We start from the raw sequence: 24,027 nt of genomic DNA, 5'->3' as shown, positions 1-24,027 counted from the left end.
ACATCTCTCATTATTATATTTCCCGAATTTTGTTTTCCTTACCTCAGTTTTTAGACAAACTAGCTTCTAGGCACGTAAGTGCTAGTTTAGTATATTTATTGAGCAACAGAAGTCCAAATGCTATGTCAGTCGTCTGTCTTTTTTTTTTTTTTTTTTTTTTTTAATGGCAGAACTGTTTCTGTGTGGATGCTTGCATGTCATCTAATAAGATAAAGTCCCAATTCTGATTACAGCATTGGATACCCTGTAGTTCTATAGCAGTCGCTGACTGTGACAGGACAAAGCATACCCCTCAATCAATGCTTGAGATAGTATGATGAAGTTATATTCTGCAGTCTATGCAACTATACATTTCTGTAATCAAAATAGCTGCTGTTTCCTATCACCACAAGACAGATAAGACAGAATAGGAAGGTATGTTAAAAGAATATACTTTTCCTCCCCTGCTACTCAGAAGTTGCAGAACCATTTTACCCGAAACTTTCTAAAAATATTCAGCCTGAGGCAGACATTCAGAATCAGAAACTTCAGCCTGAAATTTTGAGTTGCAGTTGTGCAAACCATCAGCACATGGAAAACAGAGACTTAGAACAGGAAATGGCAGGCAATCTTAAAAGGCAGGCGATGCCACCGGCTCTGTCTGTAATAAAATCCATATTCTAAGACATACAGCTTTCTTGCAGATAAACAGAAAGCATGCCTTTCTGGGTCAGACCAGCAGTATAACAGCTACATTTTCTGTTTCTTACACTGACAAATGCTTAAGTCAAAAGTATTAAGAATCAAATTAAATACAGAGTGACCTTCCCATCGTATTTTTCCAGCTTCCAGCAGTCAATAGTTAGGGGCTTCTTGAATCACTTACAGGTTTGTACCTTCTCCTTTTTTGATCTAGTTCTTAAAATTCCTTTGACCTCCACCTCATCCTGTAGCAGTGACTTACATACTGATTTACGTTACGTTCATTGTTGTTGGTTTTCAAACTGCCATCTAATTTCATACACCCAGGTTCCTGTGTTAAGAGGAGTACTTAACTGTCTGTGTCTTATTCTACGTATCATTGCATGACTTTGGAGAGCTCTGTCATGTTCCACTTTTGTCACATCTTTCCTAAGTGGAGAAGTCCCTATCTGTGTACCGCAGAGTTTGCTGTTACTGTCACCTTCTTCAGTGCCTTCTTGCAGTTTGATTAAATGCTTTTTGAGAACTGTTCTAAGTATTGAGAATGTGTGCACGCTCTATATTTATAGAGTGGAATACTAATATTTTCTGTGCTTTTCCCATTCTTCATTTCATTTCATTTCCTTTTCTGTATTCATTTCTCCTCCACAAAAAAAAAAAGTACTTTTTTAGGGTATGCAGAAATGTAGTCTCTTGGTCATTTTCTATTACAGTATTTTGCAGCCTAGATGGTCTTTCTCGCAGTAATTTTTTTTTTTAAAGGCACGAAATAGATTAGAACTTGGACAAGAGTAGAGGGGAACAGAAAATGTCGTATTTCAAGCTGTTAGAGAGAATCAAGAAGACTTGGAAAGAAACTTTTCGTCAAATTGTGGAGAGAGATCTTTCTCAAGTGACTTCACATCTGAGCGGTGCGGTATTGCCCGCAGTGATGTGGAAGGCAGCATGGATGCCTACAGGACGAGGGAGAGTTAAAGTTCTGTTTGGCCCAATTTGTTTTGAGCTCTTGCTTGGAGGGCCATATGGTTGTGTCTCTAAGACAAGACAGACTGAGTTTGGTGGTGTGTTGTTTTTTTTTTTTAATTGAGATACTAAAGATAGACTGCAGCAAGAATTACATCTGTGCGTCATTAGTGTAGAGACTGTAGCCTAAGTGTCATGAATAAGTGTGCACAGACAAGATGTCGTAGAAGTTATTGAGCCTTGAGAAAATGTGCAAGAAGTTAAACAGGGTATGAGGAAAATCCTCTGAAAATACATGCAGATGGGCGTGACAAAGAAAGAGAATCAAGTCACAGAATGCCAGAGAAGAAAACTTACATCTATAAAACTGTGAACGATCAGGTTACTGGGTGTTAAGAAGCCACTGCTTCTTAGCTGGATGTTTCTGCTCCTCAAGTCCTGTTAATGTGCAGTGTAATGAACTGAAACTGAAATGATGAGGAGAGAGCAAGTGATGAGTTACTCTCAGAAAAGAAAGTGGTAGCACACGGCAGGAGAGCAGGATTGAATGCAATGCTGTTCCAGAGAATGGGGAGAGAAGAGAGGAAAAAAAAGCTGATAGCAGCCAAAGTAGGAGAGGAAAAGATTAATGAGAAGTGTCGGGAGGGAGTAGAGTGGAATGGGAAGAAGGCAGCCAGTGACATAAATGTTGTAGCTGGAAGAGCTGATGATGGCACTTCTCTCTGATCTAGTCTGACAGGCAGTGGGTGTTTTAAAGCATCATTATTTCTTGCTGGCACTCCTCTCTTTAAGTATGTGTATACACATACACAATTATGAAAATATAAACTATCTATATTTAAATGTATAAATTACCTCTGCTTGGGCTTTTCAAATTTATTGCAACTGGGCAAATATAAACCTCTTTTGTTGCATCAATCGTAAGGCTAAACTGTCACTGACTTGAAAGAGAAGCAAGATTTGGTGTGATGTATTATGTTTAGAACTTCCCAGGCATGTAAAGGATGCTTTAAAGCAGACAAACAATATTGAGTAAAAACATATGAAAGAGGGAACTGAGAGTGTGCCTACTTAGTCCAAACAGATATATTCTCAGTCACTTTGAACAGTGATGAAAACTAAGGTATCATCCAAGAAAATAAATCAATTTATTCTCCTTGCAAATGACAATTTTATGGTTAGTCAAGAGCTAGGTATTACTCATATATCCTTCTTTCATACTTAGGATGAAGTGTTCATTCACCAAAAAAAAAAAAAAATTACTCTTTCATGACTACTGGAACAACTGAAATAACTTTTGTAAGGCACTGCTCATAAAAAAGAGGTCTGTAAAGCAATTTGTGAAACATATTTCCACACCAAGTTTGGATTTTGTGTTGCTTGTAAGCCAGGAAATATGTGTTTATTCTAAAACTCCTGTTTTTTACTTTATTTGGGAAATAAAGAACTGTAGACCTCATGTAGCTTTTTGACAAAGTAAGCTTAATCGTCTAAACTTTAAGTAACTTTTTAAGAGAGAATGCTCAGTTAGTGCTTTGATTATTTTTTTCTTCTGAGGACGTCATACGGCAATTGATGTAAACATTTTTTCATGCTTCTTGCTAGTTGTGTACAATTGTTAAATATGGCAACAAACCTCTTATTTGCTGACTTTACAGTTTAAAGAAAAAGAGTTAACATAGTGAAAATGGCAGATTGAAAGAAGAATTGTTGCCGAGTGTTACAAATTCAGACTTCTGCAGTCTAATGTAAATTGATTTTCTGGGCAGATGTACCTATCAGTGTGCTCAAAAAAGCAAAGAAACGCTCATGAAAGAGCCTTGAGGGTATATACTTGCAAAAGTGCTGACGTTTTGAAAGAAGTCAAATGCTGTGTGTGTTTCAAAAGTGTGGTAATAGGTTTTGTGTTCAGACAAACCCAGAGCACTAAGTATATTTTTCCATTCTCAAAGCCATAAGAATTAAGTAGGAGAACACACCAAACCACATGCTTACTCACATGGCTCATAGAGCATGTAATAGCTGGCTTTGTCCTTAATGATAGATGGTTAGGTAATGCTGAATATATAATTGGTTTTCTTGAAACAGCAGGAATTTTTTGAATGCTTACATCTTTGTTAGTAAAGCTAAGAAAACTTCATCTCTTAAAGGGCTCAAACTGCATTTCTTTTGCCTGATATTAGAATGTAATTGTAAGTACAGCCTCGTTTTCACAATAATTAATTATCTTAATAGGTTAAACTTACATTTGAAACATCAATATTTGAGCCTGAAGGAACTTCTCAGCAAAGGTATAAACAGGCACAGTCAAGTATGAACAATCTGGTTCGGCTCTTGTGGGGAGAAGATGGTACGGACCTTCAACAGGCTATGCAAGACGTGCCTCATATTGTTATGTTCCTCACACTGAAACTGGACTCGGAAACATCGAAGGATGAGGTATGTGGCTAACTAAATAAAACTGAAGATGAAAGGTAACAACTGACAACAGTGACTGCTATGCCTTTCGATGTTAACAAAAAATAAAAATAACCCAGACCTTGCTAATCATTTTGAGTAGTGAATAATTTGGAAAATGTCCATTTTGACAGAAATACGGCCTGAAATTCCAGGGGGAAAAAATCAGCATTGCTGCTGACAAACTCTAATTGGACTTGAAATCACTTCAGCACTGCTGAGTGTCTTTACATAAAGAGCAGGCTGGAGGTGTTAACAGACAAAGCAGAGATAAATTCAGAAGTTCGTTATTGTCTCTCAGACGCTCGCTGTGATGTTTTCAATGTGCCTCTCATACTTGAACTATGAAATCTGCCTCGTCAAAAAAATTTTCCCCAGCAGGAGCTGTTGGCAGTCCACACACATGATCTGCCTAGCTCCTCCTGTTTTGAAATGCTGATGTGCCTTTTCTTAGAGGACTCTCCTGCATGTCTGCTGTTTGCAATCAACTGCTGATTCTTGCTTGGGCAACATTTTTGAGCTACTGAAGTAGTTTTCCTTTGTCCTGTAAGGCTTCCTTTCCCATCTCTTTCCTTTTTTTCTGCTTCAGAAAAATTTTTGCCAGGGTACATATAACCCATTGTAAGTTTGTGTAGATGTTGTTCCTGAGGTAGCCATAGCTACAAATACTCCACTCAGGACGCAGGGACGCAGAACAGTGTGGAGGGCTGAGTCTGGCCTCTTGCCCGATCTGAAAATGACAAAGGGGCAAAGTGGACTTTTTAGGAGCAGACATTCGGAAAAAGACACTTCTCCCCTTCTGTAAATCCTCCTGAGGTTTAGCATAGTGCCCCAGTGATCTGATATTATCTGTGATGTGGAGACATCAAATGAAGCACAAGTTTTGCCAGCCCCCAGGGACTGGGATGGCAGGACAGTGACGGAGTGGGGAGCGGAAGAGAGACATTTTGCTTTCTCTCCCCTGGAATTAATCCTTAGATCCAGTCAGTGCTCCATCCCTTCTCTGAGATGTCTTTATTTTTTGATACCATTTTTCAACCGATCAAAGTCTGTATTGCCCTGTTGGTAATGTGTAATAGAGAAAAAGTGTTACAACTACATATAACGGAATTTAATTATATTTTCTAGAGACAGGGCTGGGGAGGAGAACCCTAGAAAATTACATGATATCATAATGTCGTGTAAAAAATGTTGTGAAGTCTGCAGAGTCAAGTGGTTGAAAGCTAGGAAATGACAGATTTATGGCTATTTGTGCAACTTTAATTCAGCCCTTTTGTATGTACGCAGCATGACATTGTCTTCAGTATTATGTTTTTTCTGAAAGATGCCTGTCGTGCACAGAGGACAAGATGGACAGATGAGGGTGTATAATTAAGGCTTATTAAGCAACCAGAAATCCAGTACTTCGTAACTCTGGAGTACTTGACTTTGCAAAATAAATCATGCTCTTAACGTAATATTTTTAAGGTAATGTATGCCTCATTGCGTATTACAGCAAGATACTAACACTATAAGCTTTGGTTTGCAGGTCTTTGGAATCCCATTTAAGAAACTACAGTTTTTCATGGGAGGTACCTTCAGCAGAAATAGTTTATACAAGTGTCTCTTATAGTTATTACATTTATATATATATATATATATATATATATAATATATATATATATATATATATATATAATGTTGCAACTAGGCAAGGTCATTCTGTGCTCTTTTTCCCACCCAGAGACTGCTTCCATTAAAACACATGATACTGCAGTATTTTTCTGCTTTGGTATTTCCTGATAATAAAAATGAAAAGAGCTCATTTAACTGTGAATTAAATAGACTTAAGATGCTTTATCAAAGTTCACTTACATACTGCAAATAATTCTTTTTTTTCTTCAGTTCTGTTTGTAGTCCAAGACTGCTGTGTTACGTGGATAGACCAGCTATGGATAATTGCTGTAGACTTAAAGATCAGTGTTTTCTTGGTCACATAAACTTTATGAAATATTAAAAAAAAAAAATCATTTCAGGGCCTCTGGCTTCTCTGTTGGTAGGTGAATAGATATGCAGATGCCTAATTGCAATTCCTGCACTTCAGAGTAAATGGAGTACTGCTTTCTTGCCCCATTATTTCTTTACACTCTCCCAAGAAACAGGATTAACCCTGAACGTTGAGTAGAGGTAAAAGAGGGATTGTAATGCACTTGTTCTCTCTTCATGCCACGGAAGAATTGTTTCCTGAGAAGTCTTGCCAGTTATGCAGCCCCACATAGTCTCTAATGTTGAGAGATGCTTTGCTGGCATAATCAAGCTCGTTATAACATTTCCTAACAAAAGAATGCCGCCTTCTTCAAGGCATTTGTCTTTAGTTTCATTTGGTGAACAGTAAGCGACATTTATCCTGTAGATGTACTGTTCCAGATTTAGTTTACAGTAGTACTTCAAATTAGCAGTGAAGTTATTCTACACCTGTGCCATATTGCACAAGAAAAATATAATGATCCTTTCCTAAGCTGCTTTACCCGTATCCAAAGGAGGCATGGTATGCAGATCACATCCGTGTAAACAATGGCAACTAGAACTAGTAGCTAATTCTTCCACTTGTGAGCTTTTGGCACCCAAAAATAGAATTAATGAGCTCTAAGACTTGTAAGCTCTATCTACTCAACTATAAAGGAAAGCAGTATTAGAAATCACTTAGGATGCGTGCATGCATGTGGGGAGTGTCCCACATGGTAATGGTTTCAGTGAGTAAGGTCGATCTTGTCTTTTTTTATGTTTTAGTTCAAGGTAGGTATTACGATAACGTAGTTATTTGTACCAGCACGCAACTAGAACGTCTTTATGTGCTTGAACTGATTTTGGCAGTACCATGTCTTAAAATGAATAATGTTCATATTCCTCCTACGTGATAGTGTTACTGGTGGCGCGTGTTTAGCATACTTGCAAAGTAGGTGTTACTGACACTGACTTCCTGTAGCGTTTCTCCCTGTTTTTATAATTTCTGAATTAATCTTTAAGAATTTATAGTTGTCTTTCATCTACTGTTTCTTTTTTTTAATCTTATGTAAGATGCAACTTAAAGCCTCTATTGTCAGTGCGCTGTGTTTGAAGATCATATGTTTCTAGCTGGTTAGCACCACTTTGACACAATTTCTTCTAGCCATTTCTTACATTGTCAAGACCACACTGTTTTGGGGTTTTTTTTAAATGTTATTTAGGCTTAGTTTGAGAAATCAGTAAAATAAAAATAAAAAAGGGAAGCTGTTTGATAGGCCAGTAGTTCAGAAAGTCTGCCCAGGTTTGGGTTTTTTGGGTTGAGGGAGTGTTTACACTTGTTCAGAAATGAGCTGCTCCTCATTTATTAATTCCATCATCATTGGCCTATGAACTTTCGCCTTGCTTTGAAGACAGCTGGTCTTGTACGATGGTATGTGCTGAACCTTGCTAACTCATTTTTATATATATATATATATATATGATACAGCTATGACCTTTTGTTACAGTTGTTGTTTTCTTTCCCTGGGAAAGTGTACAGACAGCTCTCAAATGAATTTTGTGTAAAGGCCTCAGTTCATAGTGAGGAGAAAAAAAGGCTCTTTCCAGCCCTTTGTAGTGCTGTAATTAGACAATGGCAGGGTTTTTTTCCAGCTGAGGGATTGATTCAAGAAAAAAAGTTCTTGTCACTAATGAGTATTTGAAAATAGAGCTAATTAAATTGGATAAGAATGAAGAGTTTGCCAGGTCCTGTAATGAAACTTTACATTCTTTTAATCTTGATGAAGGAAAATTTTTTCTAACGGGTATTGGCACTGGCTGGATATGCTTAGTGACATAAATAGGAAAGTTAATCATGTCTGTGTTTCTTTTGTTTGTGTAGAAAGATAATTTACTATACTCTTTGCATTGGATATGCTTAATATTATATGCATTATTTCTGGCCCATCATGATTTGGCAGAAAGCAATAAATGTGGGGGAATCATGTGTTTGCTCATTACTGTATTTTTATGTTTGCTGAAATAATTAATATAAAATTCTGAAAATGCTTACATAAAAAATTTATTTTAAAGAACTGGTTAGAAAAATAATTGTCACAAATATTTATCTCTACTGATCTTCAGTTTCAAGATGACTTCTTAAAGGAGTATGCTGACACAGATGGTCAGAGGTTTGGTCATAAAATTGTTAATGGTGTATATGTTATTTGAGTATATACCACAGTTATATTTTGTGCTATACATGTAAAGCAATTAGGTAAGGTTATATAGAGAGATTGGAGTTTTCATATTTTATTGTTGGTTTTTAAGAGCTGCCTGATGATGATTTAAATAACAATTTAAATATTGAAAGAAGCATACAAATATTAGTGATCTCTTGGAATCAGATTTGTTAAACAGTGTACTTTAAGCTGTAAAATGCAGTGGCCATACTGTGTGTCATTTTATGTTTCTCCATATAATTAATTATTCTAAATAAGTCCTACTTTTCTATAAAATAGGAAAGTTAAAACTGTCAGAAACATTCAGGTGCATTTTAGAACTTTCCAGTATGCCCATGCAGACCACTGCTTGTTTTGATACCATGTGAAAGTATATGATAAAAGCTTTTGTGTTTAAAAAAAAAAAAATTGATGCCAGGAAAAAAAAATGTCATCTTGTTTTCTGTGGGGTATTTCTTTGTGATTTTGGTTTTGTTTGTTTTGTTTTGTTTTGTTTTGTTTTGTTTTTTTTGCTTAACTAACAGCTAACTTTCTTCACAGCAAGAAATTCTTTATCAGTACCCCATATCAGAAGCATCCCAAAAACTGAAAAGTGTGAGAGGAATATTTCTCACACTATCTGACATACTGGAAAGTGTTACTGGTACCCAGATTATCAGGTAAATGTATTTGACATGTAATGTATTACTATTTTTATTATTTTATACATATGTGTACAGAAAAACACAAATGGGTCATGCCTCAAGTTCTAGACAAAACAAGAGTGACTCCACCTGTTAGACGGCAGTGTTTGAACTAGAACAGCATGCCTGAAGTTGGACTGCTCGGCCTGGGTGTATGTCGATTTGGGGGAATTTCTTTGTCGTGGGTGGCAACGACGAGGATTTTTAGTTCAGTGAAATTGGTTTTAGATCCCTTCTTAGATCTCTTAAAACATCCTTATCTACACTGGGATTCTGTGGCGCTGTACTGTGGCAGACTGGAAATTCTACAACAGCTTCAATCAAATTCTAAAAAATTAAAAAAAAAAAAAAGGATAAAATGTAATTCGATTAAATTCATGAGTGCCTGCTACTTTTAAATTAATTTTATTTCACGTTCAACTTGCAAGACCTGAAAGATTTTTGTATCCACAGACCAGGACTCTAGTAAGAAGTCTAATAAAAATGACTTCTGAGTTTTTGGAGCGGCATAGGAGCGGTGGAGATATGTCAAGAGATTATTGAATATTTAAATGTAGATGATTTTCTGATGGAATAATTAGAAGTGAGATAGCAGGTATCACCTTTCAGTGTCACACTTCTTTCCATTGAGAATCAGTATATGAGTTTACATCTCTTGGGGGTCTGAGGCAAGATTCTCTTCTGCACATCAGTGCCTTGTGTGTCAGACACAAGACCTGGATGGGTATAAAAAAGCCAAATGTAAGTGGGATTTCAGGCCCAGGAATACAGAGTGCAAGCAGTAGTGCAGTAGTTAACAGCATTGGCAATAATAAGGGATTCCTCAAAAGGCAAAAAGCCTGTTTAATATATTTAAGTTGGGTTTTCCACTGATAAATTTTTCCTTAAAAAAGGAGATCTTGAAGTGCTTTTTAATATTTTTGTTTACCAGAAAATTAATACTGGTTAATTTACTTGTGTTTACATTTGTTTCTTTTTTTTTTTTTTTTTCTCAGACTTGTTGGTATCCTGCTATTTTGCCTAAGAAGTTTTAACATTGTGCTTTTAACCATGCTTATAACTTTCTAGTTAATAAGTTACTAAAAGTCATGTTACTGATTTAATGATCAGTAGGAACGTGGATTGACTCCTTTAGCAGCAGGTGTCAAACACAGGCTTTTTAGTCTTTTGCATATACCAATATTTTAATGCAATGCCACATTAATTAGCACTGAGGTATGTTAACTCCTCTCAAATGCTTATGCATTATTAATGGAAGTTCTCTCATATAGAAGCATTTTTGAACATGTCCAGATTTTCAGACCCATCCAAAAGACAAATCAATCTGTTGTTTGATCTATACCTATGGTATCATCAGAAAAACAATACAGAAATCCTTGATAACGTAGATTCACCTTTCCTGTTAAGGGTCTCAATTTCCCTTTTTTGAGTTCTCAAAATATAAAAGCCCTTCTGCTGGTCTCTGTGGACAGTCTCATCTCTTAAAAAAATATAATAGATAATCCTCAGCTCTCCTATGAAGCTTTTTCTGTCAGAAGAGTAAATTACGATTATTGTGTCTGCACATGTATTGTGTATCTTTTGGGATGGGGATGTTTTATTTCTTGGTGGTTAATTGCATTATAAATATATAACTTGTTTTGTTTGGAAAGCACTTTTGGTTACATGAAGGATAAAAATTTTCTGGTGAGCTGTGGAAATACTAACTTCATTCTTAACTAATGAAATGACACTATTGTTTTATTCAGTACCATCAGTTTTACAGTATGAGTGAAGCAGTGAAGCAAGTTAATCATGGAGCCATATCCTAAAAATTAAATTCTTGCATCTTTCGCGCTTAAACTAAAGTTGCCCTTTTTTCACTTTGCAGCAATGTTATCTTGTTATTTAACATTTCTAACATGATAGTGAGAAAGGTGGGGCTTTGCTATAAATCTAGTGTTCGAGATATTTACAGACCTTGGTTTTAGCAGCAACCAGTACATTTAAATCTGATGATCTGGCGTGTACTGTACGGTTTACTGCTCATTAGAACGCTGGCTCTAATTCTGTTTCATGTTCTAATCCACTCTGTGGTTCAAATGAAAGTTCTCTGTGTCTTTCTGGGATTGTTGAGCTTCATAGGGCAATTTTCTATGCAAGGAGATAGCATGACAGTTCAAGCTTGTTTATCACTCAGGTAATATGTTCAAATACCACTTGGGCTTGTTGTGAAAACATGTTTGGAGTCTTTTTAAATGATTTTGTGAGTGACTACTGGGTTCAGAACCTTCATTAGTACCTCCAGTTACCTCACTGACATCTGAAATGGCGTTCATTTTTTAAGTTGATGGTGTTAAAGCTAGGCAGGAAGACCTTTAAAGAGCATCTGAATCATTCGGAAGACGACTGTGGCGCTTCAGTAGTGGTTGTTATTCCTTTGTATTTGTATACTTGAAAATGTTGCTACTACTGGTATGATCTGTTTGGAATAGAAATCAGAGAATCTTTGAGTTCTGTAATAACGAATGTAATTACTTAGCCCAGTTGCATGCGTGTGATTATACGTGAGCATAAGACTTTGCATATAAAATACATAAAAATCGTTCTGGCTTATAATGGTGGTCTTTTATAACTTCATAGTGTTAACAGAAGTACTTCTGGTTTAATTTTTCTAGTTCCTCCCTTTTCTTATGTGAAAAACTGGTTCAAGTTGTTTACTGGAAAGAATCTGATAAGTTGCTTGTAATTGGCCTTCCTGAAGAAAAGTGAGTTTCAAATAAAATGCTTTCATTTCCTTTTAATTTTATTTTGTTTCCTATTATGTGTCCTCAGATTGTACTCTTCTATCAAAAAAGCAAGAAAGGGAGGGCTTACAATGTGCTCTTTCTACTATCACTCGTTTCTATATCCGTGATTCCACTTTTTTGATTGACTTTGTTCTCATCTTTTATATATCCATCGTATACAGTTTCTTTTTCATTTCCTCTAAAGGGAATAAGGTCTCGTTAGGCCTGAGAAATACGTGTAGGCTAGAAAACAGTAATTTTCAGTGTTTGGTAAAGTCAAGTCCTCATTAGAGCCTACTGAATAACAGCAGTAATATTACATATTTGTGTGTTCTAGGAGGACTCCCCCCCCCCCCCCCCCCCCGCCTAGCTTTACTGCTGTCTGTGTCACCATGGGCAAGTCACTCAAAGGAGATCTCTCGTGCAGTCTGATGAAGAATTTTTTGTTTGCACTATATCCCTAGTGAAGAATAGAGCTCTTCAGAACACGCCTATGCTTATTCATAGTAAAGATGTTATAAACATAGCTGTATGTTTGAATTTTTATTTTTCAGTGTGCCACTTCCTCAGCTGAGGAACATGATTGAAGATGTTGTCAGGACCTTGAAATTTATGTACAGTTCGTTAGACAGGTGAGTTCTTTCAAAAGTTTTCTTTTCAGTCGCTAATTTTTCATTGATGCTCATTGAAAAAGACAGCTAGTAGCATTAATTTTCATGTTTACATGGAATTTCTTTGCACGTTCCTTTACACTTGCACAAAAAGCCAGCATTCTGTTCTCGCCTTTTTGTTTGTCTTAATACTAGTAAGACTCTTTCTAAACAGTCTTTGTTACTTCAGAAATTTGTGTCCTTGATTAGGTTAAATCATTCACATAATCAAAGTCACTGTGGATGTCAACAGCACTCTGCAAATGTTATCCTTTGTGTTAAAGTACCGTCTGTAAGCCCTACGTGTGAATCAGTGTTACATTCTTTTATAAACACTCCAGACTTCTCAACTTTATTTGGCAGAGTGACTGTCTTTCTCTGCATTTGGAAATCACCCAGAAAATTTTCAGTCTGTAACCTAAATAAAGTTGCCAAGGTAGGCTGTTCATATGCTTGCATTCAATTCGGGGTTAAAGTGTGTATGCCGTAGAGAAAGAAAACCAACGTTTGTTTCCAAGAGGACGAAGCTGATCATTGTCTCATCTTAAGTTGCTCTGAGACATCTACTGTAATACTATATCGCTTTAGCTTTTTCTTTCTTTGTAAGTACCGCATGGATATTAGCCTAGTGGGTTTTTTTCATGTTTAATGTTAAAAAAAAAAAATCCAAATGTAGTATCATGCTGTAGAGAGACTTCTATAGCACAGAGGGTTATATAAACAAGCTACAAGCTTCTCAATGTTATTCTAACTTGGAGTTCGTGTTTGTTCAGTGCTTTTTGCCAGGTGGAAAATGTTTCTCGCCTGGATCATTTTTTCAACCTGTTCTTCCAGCGTGCGCTTCAGCCTGCGAGACTCAAGTCAAACGCCAGCCCCACTGCTCACCACTATGATACCTGCAGTGCGTTATTCTTAGACAACCTCCCGGGCTTGCGCTGGCTGACATTGCCTCGGGAAATCAAGGTAATGTCATTTTCAGATCTCTTTAGAAAAACTTGTATATGAGAGGCCAGAAAATTGATGCAGGTATCTTCTGCTGTTATTGTGTAATTTATGTAAGTGCTTTGCCCATCCTAGACCACCCATTTCTGTACAGGATCCTTTATTTCGGTTTGGAACTACACAACCATTCCCACAGGAAACAGATTGCTATTATGAGCATAGTTCAGTGACTTCAGAGTTATCTAGGAAGAGAACATGAAGACAAAGGAATTAAACTTTATTTTAAATATATATATATATATATATATATATATGCACACACACCTCTCTAACAACTAGCATATGCAGTAAGGAAAGCAGCCCCTGGTATGTAGCTTTATGTTTGATTTTGACCATTTAAGTATTTTTCCAGGTAAAAAATATTGCTCCAGAAGCCCATGCGTAACTTGTAATTTAGGAGAGTTATAAATGGCTGTTGTAGAATCAAAATAAATATCCATACGTCATTAGTTTGACACCATACAGGTACAGCTTTTTTGCACCACTTCACTGTGTCTGGTTACCTCCCAATTACAAAGTGAGTTGTGCTTTAAGCAGTGGTAAGACAAAAGCTAGATCACAGTAAATAGCATTATAGCTTTCAGTCTTAAACCTCATTTTCATGGCTTTAAGAAGTTAAAATAGGGATCATTAGGATAATTATTAATAAAGTGATATTTTTTAAATAAAAATAATAGATTTTATATACGTGTGATGCGTAATCCCTGCCAAGTGGTTTTTCATATACACTATAGAATTGATGTTATTAGACCAAAATAGATAAAGGTGATTTGAAACAATTGTCACAATTTTTGTACAAGAGAAAACAATCCCAAGGAGATTTCAGCAGTGGAGTTGTAAGACCAACACATATTTCATTTGTTCAGAAATGTGGTATTATTTGGAATTGCATATTCATTTGAATTACACAAAATGAAAAGTGAATTCGGATTGAATTATGCAAAACGAAGTCCGCAACAGGGGTTGCAACTAGAAAAACTTTGTCTTACTGGGTGGCAGATTCTGTAACACAGTTCCAGCATAGTTTGGCTCCGCATAGATAAGCGAGTCCCAGCCATGTTGTACAGTAGTTGGCAGACAAGCTTATTGTAACAGCTTTTATCGATGTAGTAAGTTCTGCGAAGTGAACAGGATACAATCCTCAGAGAATGCAGGGGACAACTTTTATGAAATTACATTTAGGACAAAAGCTGATAATTGTGTCTTAAGTACAGAAAGTTCCTCTGAAATGTTTTTTCTCATATGATTTTTTTTTTTCTGTTGTGTGTCCAGATCATCTTTCAATTTCTCTCTCTTTTTTTTTTTTAAGCCCCTGTGGATATTGTTTTGTTAATTATGCTGTCAAATGTATTCTTTAATAACACAACTATGTATTCATTTGTTTAGAAACAAACCAGATGACTTCCCTTACTTCTTCAAAGGGCTTCTAGTTTCCAATTATTTTTCTCTGTTTTCATGTTGCGGTTTGTTATAAAGTGATTTAGCATCGCTGCCTAAGGGTTATGCGTTCCATGTAAAGCATTGCTAGAACGTGTTTTGATCTGACAGTAGGTTCAGGTGGAGATAGCTGGGTCTCGCTAGGTGCAGTTTGCTGTTTTATTTTCAGTTACACTGGAAGTACAGAAATCAATGTGTGCTTTCAAGACATGGTGATAATGAAATGATTGCTTTGAAGTTTCTCATCAGAAAGACCTTCTGGGACTTTTGTGTAGCACAGAGCAGATGAAAGCTCTCCTTCCCCACCCCCCCCCCCACCCCCCCCCATTTTCTCTGTTTTCTTAAATGAAAATCTCTATTCTTGGAAGACGGTACAGTCCACTTGGATAAGTAAAATATCCACAAGAAATTATTTTGTAGAGCACTAAAGCAAAAATCTAAGCAGGGCTGAAGATACTATAAGCACCCTGGCTCTCTCCTGCCTTTTTTTTTTTTTTCCTTCCAATTCCTGTAAACTCAGGAGTATTAATAGTTGTTATGCCCATGTAGGTTTTATTAATGTTTCTTATTTTAATCTTACAGAGGGTTTTTTCCTAATTAGGTTTTTAGCCTCGTAGCAAAATAAAGTGAAAAACGAGGCAGAATGAGGCTGCTTCACTTTATTGAATTTGTAGTGACTTGGGGTAGCATCCATCTTGCCTTCTTTTAGAGCTATGATATAAATGACTACAGCTGAGGTGCTAATCCTGAACTCTTCCAATTATTTAACGGGGAAGATCTGGTACTTTAATTCAGCTGCTCAACTTCAGCTGTTTACTCTGGTATTAGATGAATCATGCTTTAGGACTCCTGTGGCTTTACCTGCATTAACTATAAAGAGAACCTGAAGTGAAAGGACTAGCTCAAATAGAGAATATCTCCACTGTAGGTATTTAAAGAAATGCAGTCTCATTCAAGGAACTAAACATATGACTAAGTAGCTAATTGCTATTTAAATCTGCTGTTCTTCAATGAGACAGACGTATTGTAAAATTGGACCTCTTTTTTTCTATTTAGAGCAATCATTTGACATATAAAAACTCTTAATATCTACGATTCCAGTTGAGAAGATCATTTTCCATACAGTGCATATACTTAAATTGTAATTTGGTAATGTTTTATATATTGTCCTTCATTCATTCAAGAACTGTTAGATATCAGGTGTTGTAGTAAGGCACAGTAGACTCCTTAGATTATCAGACATTTCACTTCAGGGCCTAAAGTGGATGAAAGAAAGATTCACTGCATTTTTCTTTTCCATCCTTGTGAACATTAGTGAATTTCATTTTTGCCTTTGTGATTTTTAAATACATTCAACTCCACAACCAGGAAGTTATTTTCCATATTATGTGACGGGTTGTTTGCATATCAGACTTGAGTCAATACGTATATGGCAGTTTTTACAAAATTTCACAGGAAAAAAAATTTCATTAAGATGAAATGATGTTTAGAATATGTTAGTCTTGTCACGGTAGAGTTTGGTTTTTAATGAGTATTTGCTGTGATTTAATGCAAATGAAACAGCTGGGAAACCTTAAACGGAGAGTTTTCTTTCATGGATAGACCCAAAATAAGCTTGTAGATAATGTAGTTAAGGCTAGTTCTAATTAGACAATGATTCTAATCTGAGCTGACCATAAACCCCATTACCCAAACTTATTTCATCAGCAACAACAAAAGGAATGAACATTGTACTCACTGAAAGTAAAGAGGCTGTACAATGGAAAATTGAAAGTGCTTCTCAGAATGGCTCTGCAAAAGGACCGAGTGTGCGTGTTTAAAATGACCTTACTTCTGCAGTGCCATATTCTTTAACTTACAGGGTCTTTATTTGAGGATAATATTAACTAGGACTTTCCTGGTTTTCTGGTTTTTATGTTTAGTAAGACCTCATGTACAATTTTCATAAAAGTGTGTTTGGAGGGGAAGGATGAAGGGGTAAGTCTTTCAACTTTACTATTGACAGGGTTTGCAGAATTACTTCAGGTTTGCTATTATTCAGTAATAGAAGTCACCACGGACATTGCAAGCTACGCATCAGTCAGTGCTATTCGTTACCAAACAGATTGCTGTTTGCTGCTGTGGCCTTCTCTTTTCTCCGTAATACGCGTTGTTCTCCTTTAGTAGCAGACTGATAATGATTTAGTTCTTTCCACCTTGCCCTGTAGCATGTGTCTAGATACATTTTTGCTGAATGTGCTTGAGGCCATTGTTTGCGATGATTTTAGTCAGACTTCTGCTTTATAATATGTATGTGTGAACACCCTGTAATGTATGCTTTAGCTACAGAAGTACATATTTATGGAGTGTCTCAGAAAAGTTTCTTTTGTGTCATAACTCCAGAGCTAAGTCTACTATCCAGGTGAAAAATGTAGAGGTGCGCACGTAGTCCTGTAACACGCCCATCCACTCACTTGCAAAATCCATGACCCATAACTGAAGGGAGTAAAACATGTATGCAACACGTAGTTGTAGAATATGGTCAGTCAGCAACCTAATATATATTTGAAATGCAACTCAGTGCACCTCTAACTGTTGTCACACATTCCCTTCCTATCCAGGAAACGATACTTTTTTTTCTTGCAATATTTGGTGATCAAATTTTTTCCCTACGTGCTTTTTTCTTTTCTTTTCTCTCAAGTTTCTGTGGAGAGACTCTGTTACGCTTTCGTCTCTAGTTTAGCTTGCAGGTTGTTTCTTTCTTGTAAAATTGTAGGTTTTAAAGGGATTTAGAAAACAATGTACTTTGTATTTATGATACAGACATCGCTTTCCAAAATTGTCTGAGATCATCCACGTTTTCCAGAAAAATTTTGTTGTTGCAGAAGATGAAATTTCTAGTTATGTTTTGGGGAAGATCTTTATATTCTGTAAGGAATATAAAACTAAAAATGTCAGTTCTTTGTTGGGCAGAAAGCCATCTATATTTTAACTGGGGAAAAGCTGAGAGACTGGTTAGTTGTCGACTGCCAGCAGCCCCGCTGACATTTCTCTGTTTGAAAAACTGGCTGTATTTCAATTAGAGGCAGCCTGTTAATACAGCCCAAGAAGTTTGTAATGATGGGGTTTAGGTTCTTTTCATTAAGTAGCACATTTATGTCATGAACTTCAGTGCCTAGTACCATGTTCTTTAAAGGAAAGTATTTTTAGTAAAACTTATATTAACCAACAGCTCCTGTACTTAGAGAAATAAGCAAGCTTGAAGCTGTTTCAGTAGAGCAAAGACAATGTGTGAGAAAGTTTTGGCAATTTCCATAGAGACAAAAACTAAATCCATTGGGAAAAGGTTTTTCTAACACAGCTGGATACAATAGCTCGCCAGATTTCAGTGTCGTCTCCAGCCTTCAAGGGGTAGTCTCTAGACCTCATGTTTTAAAGCACGCTGAAAGTAAGAGTGACATCTCCTTTGTACCGAACAGCGGGTTCAGCAGGCACGCAAGCAGAGTTAAAATTTTTACAGTTTCAAAGAAGAAGGAGACGCAAAGCAATTAAGAAGGATTTTTCTTTAATCCGATGAATTGAGGTGTTCTTGATATTTGATATTACTACTGAAAAGTACATGCAAATTTTTGTCCATTCCCTTTGTCCTTGTGAATCCTAATCTTCTGAGCCTAGCAAGATAAGAGCGAACTATGCTATTATTGTAAGTTCATGTGTTGGAAATCTGTTAAAATGTACTGTTTTAAATATTTCAGCTGGAAATTGACACAGCACTGAGTGATCTGGAAGCAGCCGAATTTGCAGAGCTGGTAAACATTTGATTTTTGTTGTTTGCATTGCGTGGTATCTCTTTGCCTCGGTGGCATATTCAGTAGTTTAAAAAAGCGCTAATTCCAAACGCATCCGCTTTTTTTTAATCAAGTGGGGGTCAAAGCAAAGGTATACTGTGTTATTCTTGTTTTAAGATAGCTCAATTTTACCCATTCTGTTCATCCTGGATTTCTCTCCATGGTTAACATTATAACCGTATTATAATCCTATAGGATTAGTCACTGAAAACCCATGATTTATTATAATTTAAGTCCATGGGATGTCTACAAGGACACTCTAATTTCAACATAGCTGATTGTTGTTATGTTTCTTTTTTCATATAGATAACTCTCTCCTTCCCAAGCAATTGAATAAGCCTGAAAACTTCCATGGAGCACTGAGAACTTAATTTTCCAGTTTACAGAAAGCAATGACAAGTTATGCATAGCTTTAATGTTGCTAAAGGAGAAGATAGTAATTTACTAAAGTATCGCTTGCTGTGCATGGCCTTTACTGCACTGTATAGGACAGTGAGGTGTAAACATATTGGAATTTCAGGTTTACTTTCTATTGAAAGAGCTTTCTTAAACTCATGTTCCAGAACAGTTATTTTTAAAATTATTTTCTTTATAGGTATATTATAATAGACCATAAAGATAACTTGTTTGATCACATATTTAGCATAACAATTTGGGATATACATCTTCTTAATTACAAAAGATACTTAATGATTCTTAAAACCTAAAATACAAGATAGGCAGACATATAGTCCATCTTGCAAATGAATAAAAAAAAAAAAAATATCGCTGTACTTAACCTGGATGATTGTTTACAGAAAGCAGTGTTTATAAGTTGTAGTTTATTGCACAGAAATGGATTGCACCCACTTCATGTAAAATACACTATATCCAACTAAAGATAGTGTTACTAATCTGAGAGCACTGGGCATCTAAGTTAAAAGGTCAATGAATGGGTATATTTTGGATAAAATGTCAAATACTGGAAAAAAATGCTTTGACTTGAAAGTTTTGCTCTAGGAGGGCCCCTGGTGTCAACAGTTATGCTTCAGCTACTTTGCTGTTAAGAACTCTGAGAATTAGCATATCCTAACAAAAGTAGTTCATGGGCAGATAAGAAATAAAGAGGAAATCTGTTATTTTGAGCCAAAGATTGTTAGAGAAAATCTTGGTGACACGAAAATCAATAATGGAGGCTAAAAACTTGGTGTTTCACTTACCTGTTCGGTATTAACTGCCGTACTGATAATAAGAAGTGGTCAAAAATGAAAGTATCAAATAAGATATTGATTACAATTGACTGCAATTAGTTTACTTGCATTTTGTCAAGAAAATAAAAAACCTGAATTAAAAATAATACCATGGGTTTTTTTTCCCCACAGTCTGAAGATTATTACGACATGAGAAGATTATATACGATAATGGGCTCTTGTCTCTTCTACAAGGTAGTATTAGCGATTAAGGCCTAAAGATTAGGAAAATGCATCTGGAAATGTAACCCAGTCGTGGAGTAACTCTTTTCAGAACCTCACAAATATGAAAAAAATGTATGATTGCTTTAAACGTGTATTTCTAATAACAGACCCAAAACTCAAACACTGTAACAGAAGAAGTTTGATGTTAGGAAGTGTTATGTACTATAGGATCAGTAAGAACAAAATACTTGTTTGAAACTGTCTTATGGGAATTTTGCTGCATATGATCCAAGGATTGAAGAGAGACAGTAATAAGAGAGTAGTAAGGGTCAATTAACGTGAGACTGTATAATATTCTAATGGGAATTTTTTTGTTCATTGCCATTTTTTAATAAAGAGAACAGGTGATCTGTCTTTAAATCAAAGACTTGAGGAACTGGATTGACAGCTTTTTCACTTAGGCCTCATTTGTAAATTTATTTATCTGTATTAAATGTAGACAGTATATTCAACAGTATAAAGAAAGGAAGATAACAGCCTTTGCTTTAAGGCAACTTACATTTTTAAGGATTTTGTCATGCAGTTCTTGTTTATGCTGGTAGTGTTATGAGACTAAACTCTTAGCGCAAATGGCCCTACAAAGTATCTACCATGACAGTGCTTTAACTGTAATGCCCTTAGTGCTAGAAACACTGTTGTACCATGTATCATCTTTGGAAATTTTGTTAATTCCAGTGAAAGCTCAATATTTTTCGTAGGCAGGAAATGAGACTTAAAGCACCTTGAGTCTGTAGCTGTTTTGCAAGCTGTTAAAGCCACGCGTTTCCCAGCTCACCTTTGATAACTTGCATATATGCTGATGTTTTACTTGTTTATATTTCAATATTTTGATTCTTCAGATGTGGTGCAAAAGCTCAGTGTTCTCTGTTGTACAACCATACAGCAAAACGACAGTCTCTGGCCAGAAAGCTTACAATCTCAATGCATGTGGAGCATGGATATCTCTCTATGAAAAGTACTCTTAAGTGATAAGTGGTGGTGTTGTATTTCTTACTGAATACACTTCCTTTTCTGTGTTTAATTAAGGGTTACTTGATTGGTAATCACTTGCCAAAGGAAGATCTTATTGATATAGGTTTATATTGTCGGCACTATTGTCTGTTACCCTTGGCAGCAGAACAGAAGATTGGTCAGTTAGTGATATGGCGGGAAGTATTTCCACATCATCATATCCAGCCATGTGAAGTTTCAAGTTTTACAGGATACAGGGAACCTGAAGCAAGATACTTTTTACTGATAGTTGGCTTGGTAAGTTAACGTTTCCAGTATGCCCTTTCTCTGCTCTGTTTTGCTGTTGTGTGTTGTCTATTGTTAAGATCAAAACTTTCCGTTCATTTTCTTTAGTAATTTTACAAAATATTCATATTATAGCTGTTTCATGGGATAGAATTTCTCAAGAGAGTAGCATTATTTATACGTTTGTAAAGCTTGCAAGTTTAAGTATAAATTCGCATTACTTTTATGCCTTTTCACTTCGGTTGAAGATGTTTTCACTTTCATGATGTTGTATTTTCAGACAACTCCTTTCAGAAATGTGGGGTTTTTGTAAATGTGGACTTTTTTAAAGCGAACAACTAATGAGTATGTAAATGATAGCTTGATTAAATTAAATAACACGATAACAGATCTCCTTGGACATGATTAGAAAAAAATAAGTAACTTCCCTGGAGATGAGGAAGGAGCGTTGAATGTAGTGCTGTATTTTGCCCAAGTATCAGATGAGACATAAATGTAATGCAGCACATACTGTATATTAAACCAAAGGCTAATGTTGCTATCTCCATGTTTACAGAGACACTTTATGCTGTGTGTCCTGCTAGAGGCAGGAGGCTGTGCATCAAAAGCTATTGGGAATCCAGGACCAGACTGTATATATGTAGATCAAGTCAAAGCCACTATACTTCAACTGGAAGGAGTAGATGCCAGCATAGAGGAAAGGCTAGATTCTCCTTCCGTTCCACCTCTATCTTGTGCTGACTGGTTCCTTCCTGCAACACGTGACAAACTGGAGAGCTTGACCACCTCACCCATCCTAAGTAAGCTACAAAATACTTCCAAATCCGTAACCACTCCGGCAAGCAAACGGACCCCGTTTGGTGACTCTTCCTTAATGACACGTAAGCCGAGCCCTACGAGAAACAATGGAGGACCTGACCACGGTAATGAAGGTCCTGCAGAAGATGAAAGCGGTAACCCACAATCTGTAGTGGATCAGGTCTGAGAACAAAGACAAAGAGAATTGATAAGGTTCTGGTGGGCTTGGGGGAGGTGGCAATTCTTTTAAAAACTCACTCAAGCAACTTTTTAAAAAAAAAAAAGCATACTATAAAAGAAATCTAAGATCCCCTGAATTCAGTAGAAAATACTTCCGTTGCCTTGGGAAGCTTTGGGTCAGCCTCAGAGCCATCACGGGTTTTTTCTTCTATCATTGCTTGTAAATATTTGGTTTTTTCACATGACTAAAGTGGGCACAGCTGCATAGGAATCAGCAGAAGTAAATGGACAATATCGCCAAAATAATAATGGTGTAAACACAAGTTATCAGAACAAATTGCTGTACAGCTGTACCACTACTTGTAACCCACTTTAGTCTAAAATAGGCTTTAAAATACATTTGCATAAGTTGATGCAACTGTTCGGGTCTGTTAAAAAAAATGCTACATTATTTTCTTCTAAGTAGGTGATTTGTTGGTTTGATTCTGTTCGTTCGTTAACTTTTTCTCTTAGTTCATCTATCTGCTTGTTTTTCAGGCCACTAGAAAAAAACATACGCTACCAAATCCATTTCATTTAGGAAACCTCAAAAAGAACCTTTCAGAGAAAGATACAGAACTTCTTAATGTTATTAAGTAAGAAATTATTTTTTTATTAAGTATTTCATTTTTAAGGCCATACTTGGATCATTTTTTGAATATGCACAGATCAGAGAAGTTCCTGCACAATTTTATTCTAACCAAAACTTTGCTATGCAAGGATTCTCAACAGTGAATTAAGATTCTCTTAAATGGCGAGCTAATTAGAAGAGAGTGCTGTTTCTCAAGAATATGTCAGTAGAATTGTATGCACATGTCCCATATATACGTGACCTTGGAATTTCAAATAAAAGAGTTTCTGGACCACATATGTACCTTGTGCCTCCCTGGTATCTCTAGGAAGGTGTACAAAGGGCAAAGAAGCCATGATCTTCCCAGTTCCCATGTGTTGCTTGCGACAGCACAGTCTGCTCTGGTGTTTTGTTTGAGCTCTAAAGAAAGCTTTCCTTCCCTGCTCCCCCCGCCCCAAGCTTTTATTTCTCCTTTCCTTTTTCTTTTTTTGGTGAGAATTTTTGAGAGCACGAGTGCAATACCTAACTAGTACCATAGTTTTTTGGTTGGTTTGTTTGTTTGTTTTAAATTAAGTATTAAAAGTCCAAATGAGCAGGATTTCCTTGCTGTAGAAATAGGCACCTTTTGAATGTCTGTATCCATATTCGTACTTTATCATAGTAACAGAAAAACAATTCTGTCTTAGTTAAACAACATATACTTTTGTTTCTTGAAATGTCTTTCAAAATTATTTTAGTATTAAATTAATTCTTCTATTTTTTTAAGGTTGACACCTGGTCCTGAGAATACCCTCTTCCACTATCTGTCTTTGGAAACGATGCAAGGAATCTTTATTACTCCAACTCACAAAGAAGTAGCACGGCTTGGCGGCTCCATCCACCCTCAGTTAATTGAGAACTTCTATCGTTGCTGTCTCTCAATTCGTTCCATTTTTCAGGAGTCCATGAGGAAAGAAGTATGGAAGCTTTGATTTCTGTTTTTCTGTTTACATTCTCAACTCAGTATTTCCAGATTGTTTTCACTTCATTATTTAAATAGTTCACTAGCCAGGTGTATATGCATGTGTGTGGTTGTT

General features: G+C 36.3%; 1 protein-coding gene across 1 annotated transcript in view; it reads left to right on the top strand.

The window, feature by feature from the left end:
- INTU (inturned planar cell polarity protein) overlaps window positions 1-24,027 on the top strand; it is a 49,762-nt gene that overhangs the window by 19,042 nt on the left and 6,693 nt on the right. The window contains exons 4-14 of the mRNA XM_087736574.1: window positions 3,880-4,083; window positions 8,847-8,965; window positions 11,647-11,736; window positions 12,312-12,389; window positions 13,181-13,370; window positions 18,581-18,634; window positions 20,035-20,097; window positions 21,154-21,375; window positions 21,920-22,342; window positions 22,879-22,976; window positions 23,718-23,907. Of these exons, the coding sequence (XP_087592700.1) occupies window positions 3,880-4,083; window positions 8,847-8,965; window positions 11,647-11,736; window positions 12,312-12,389; window positions 13,181-13,370; window positions 18,581-18,634; window positions 20,035-20,097; window positions 21,154-21,375; window positions 21,920-22,342; window positions 22,879-22,976; window positions 23,718-23,907 (1,731 nt within the window). The remainder of the gene's footprint in view (window positions 1-3,879; window positions 4,084-8,846; window positions 8,966-11,646; window positions 11,737-12,311; window positions 12,390-13,180; window positions 13,371-18,580; window positions 18,635-20,034; window positions 20,098-21,153; window positions 21,376-21,919; window positions 22,343-22,878; window positions 22,977-23,717; window positions 23,908-24,027) is intronic.

This window comes from Nipponia nippon, unplaced genomic scaffold (assembly GCF_047370975.1).
Source record: "Nipponia nippon isolate SJK-2023a ecotype South Korea unplaced genomic scaffold, ASM4737097v1 scaffold_6, whole genome shotgun sequence".
In the NCBI taxonomy this organism is placed as follows: domain Eukaryota; kingdom Metazoa; phylum Chordata; class Aves; order Pelecaniformes; family Threskiornithidae; genus Nipponia; species Nipponia nippon.
This window is presented reverse-complemented; position numbering and strand designations above follow the sequence as displayed.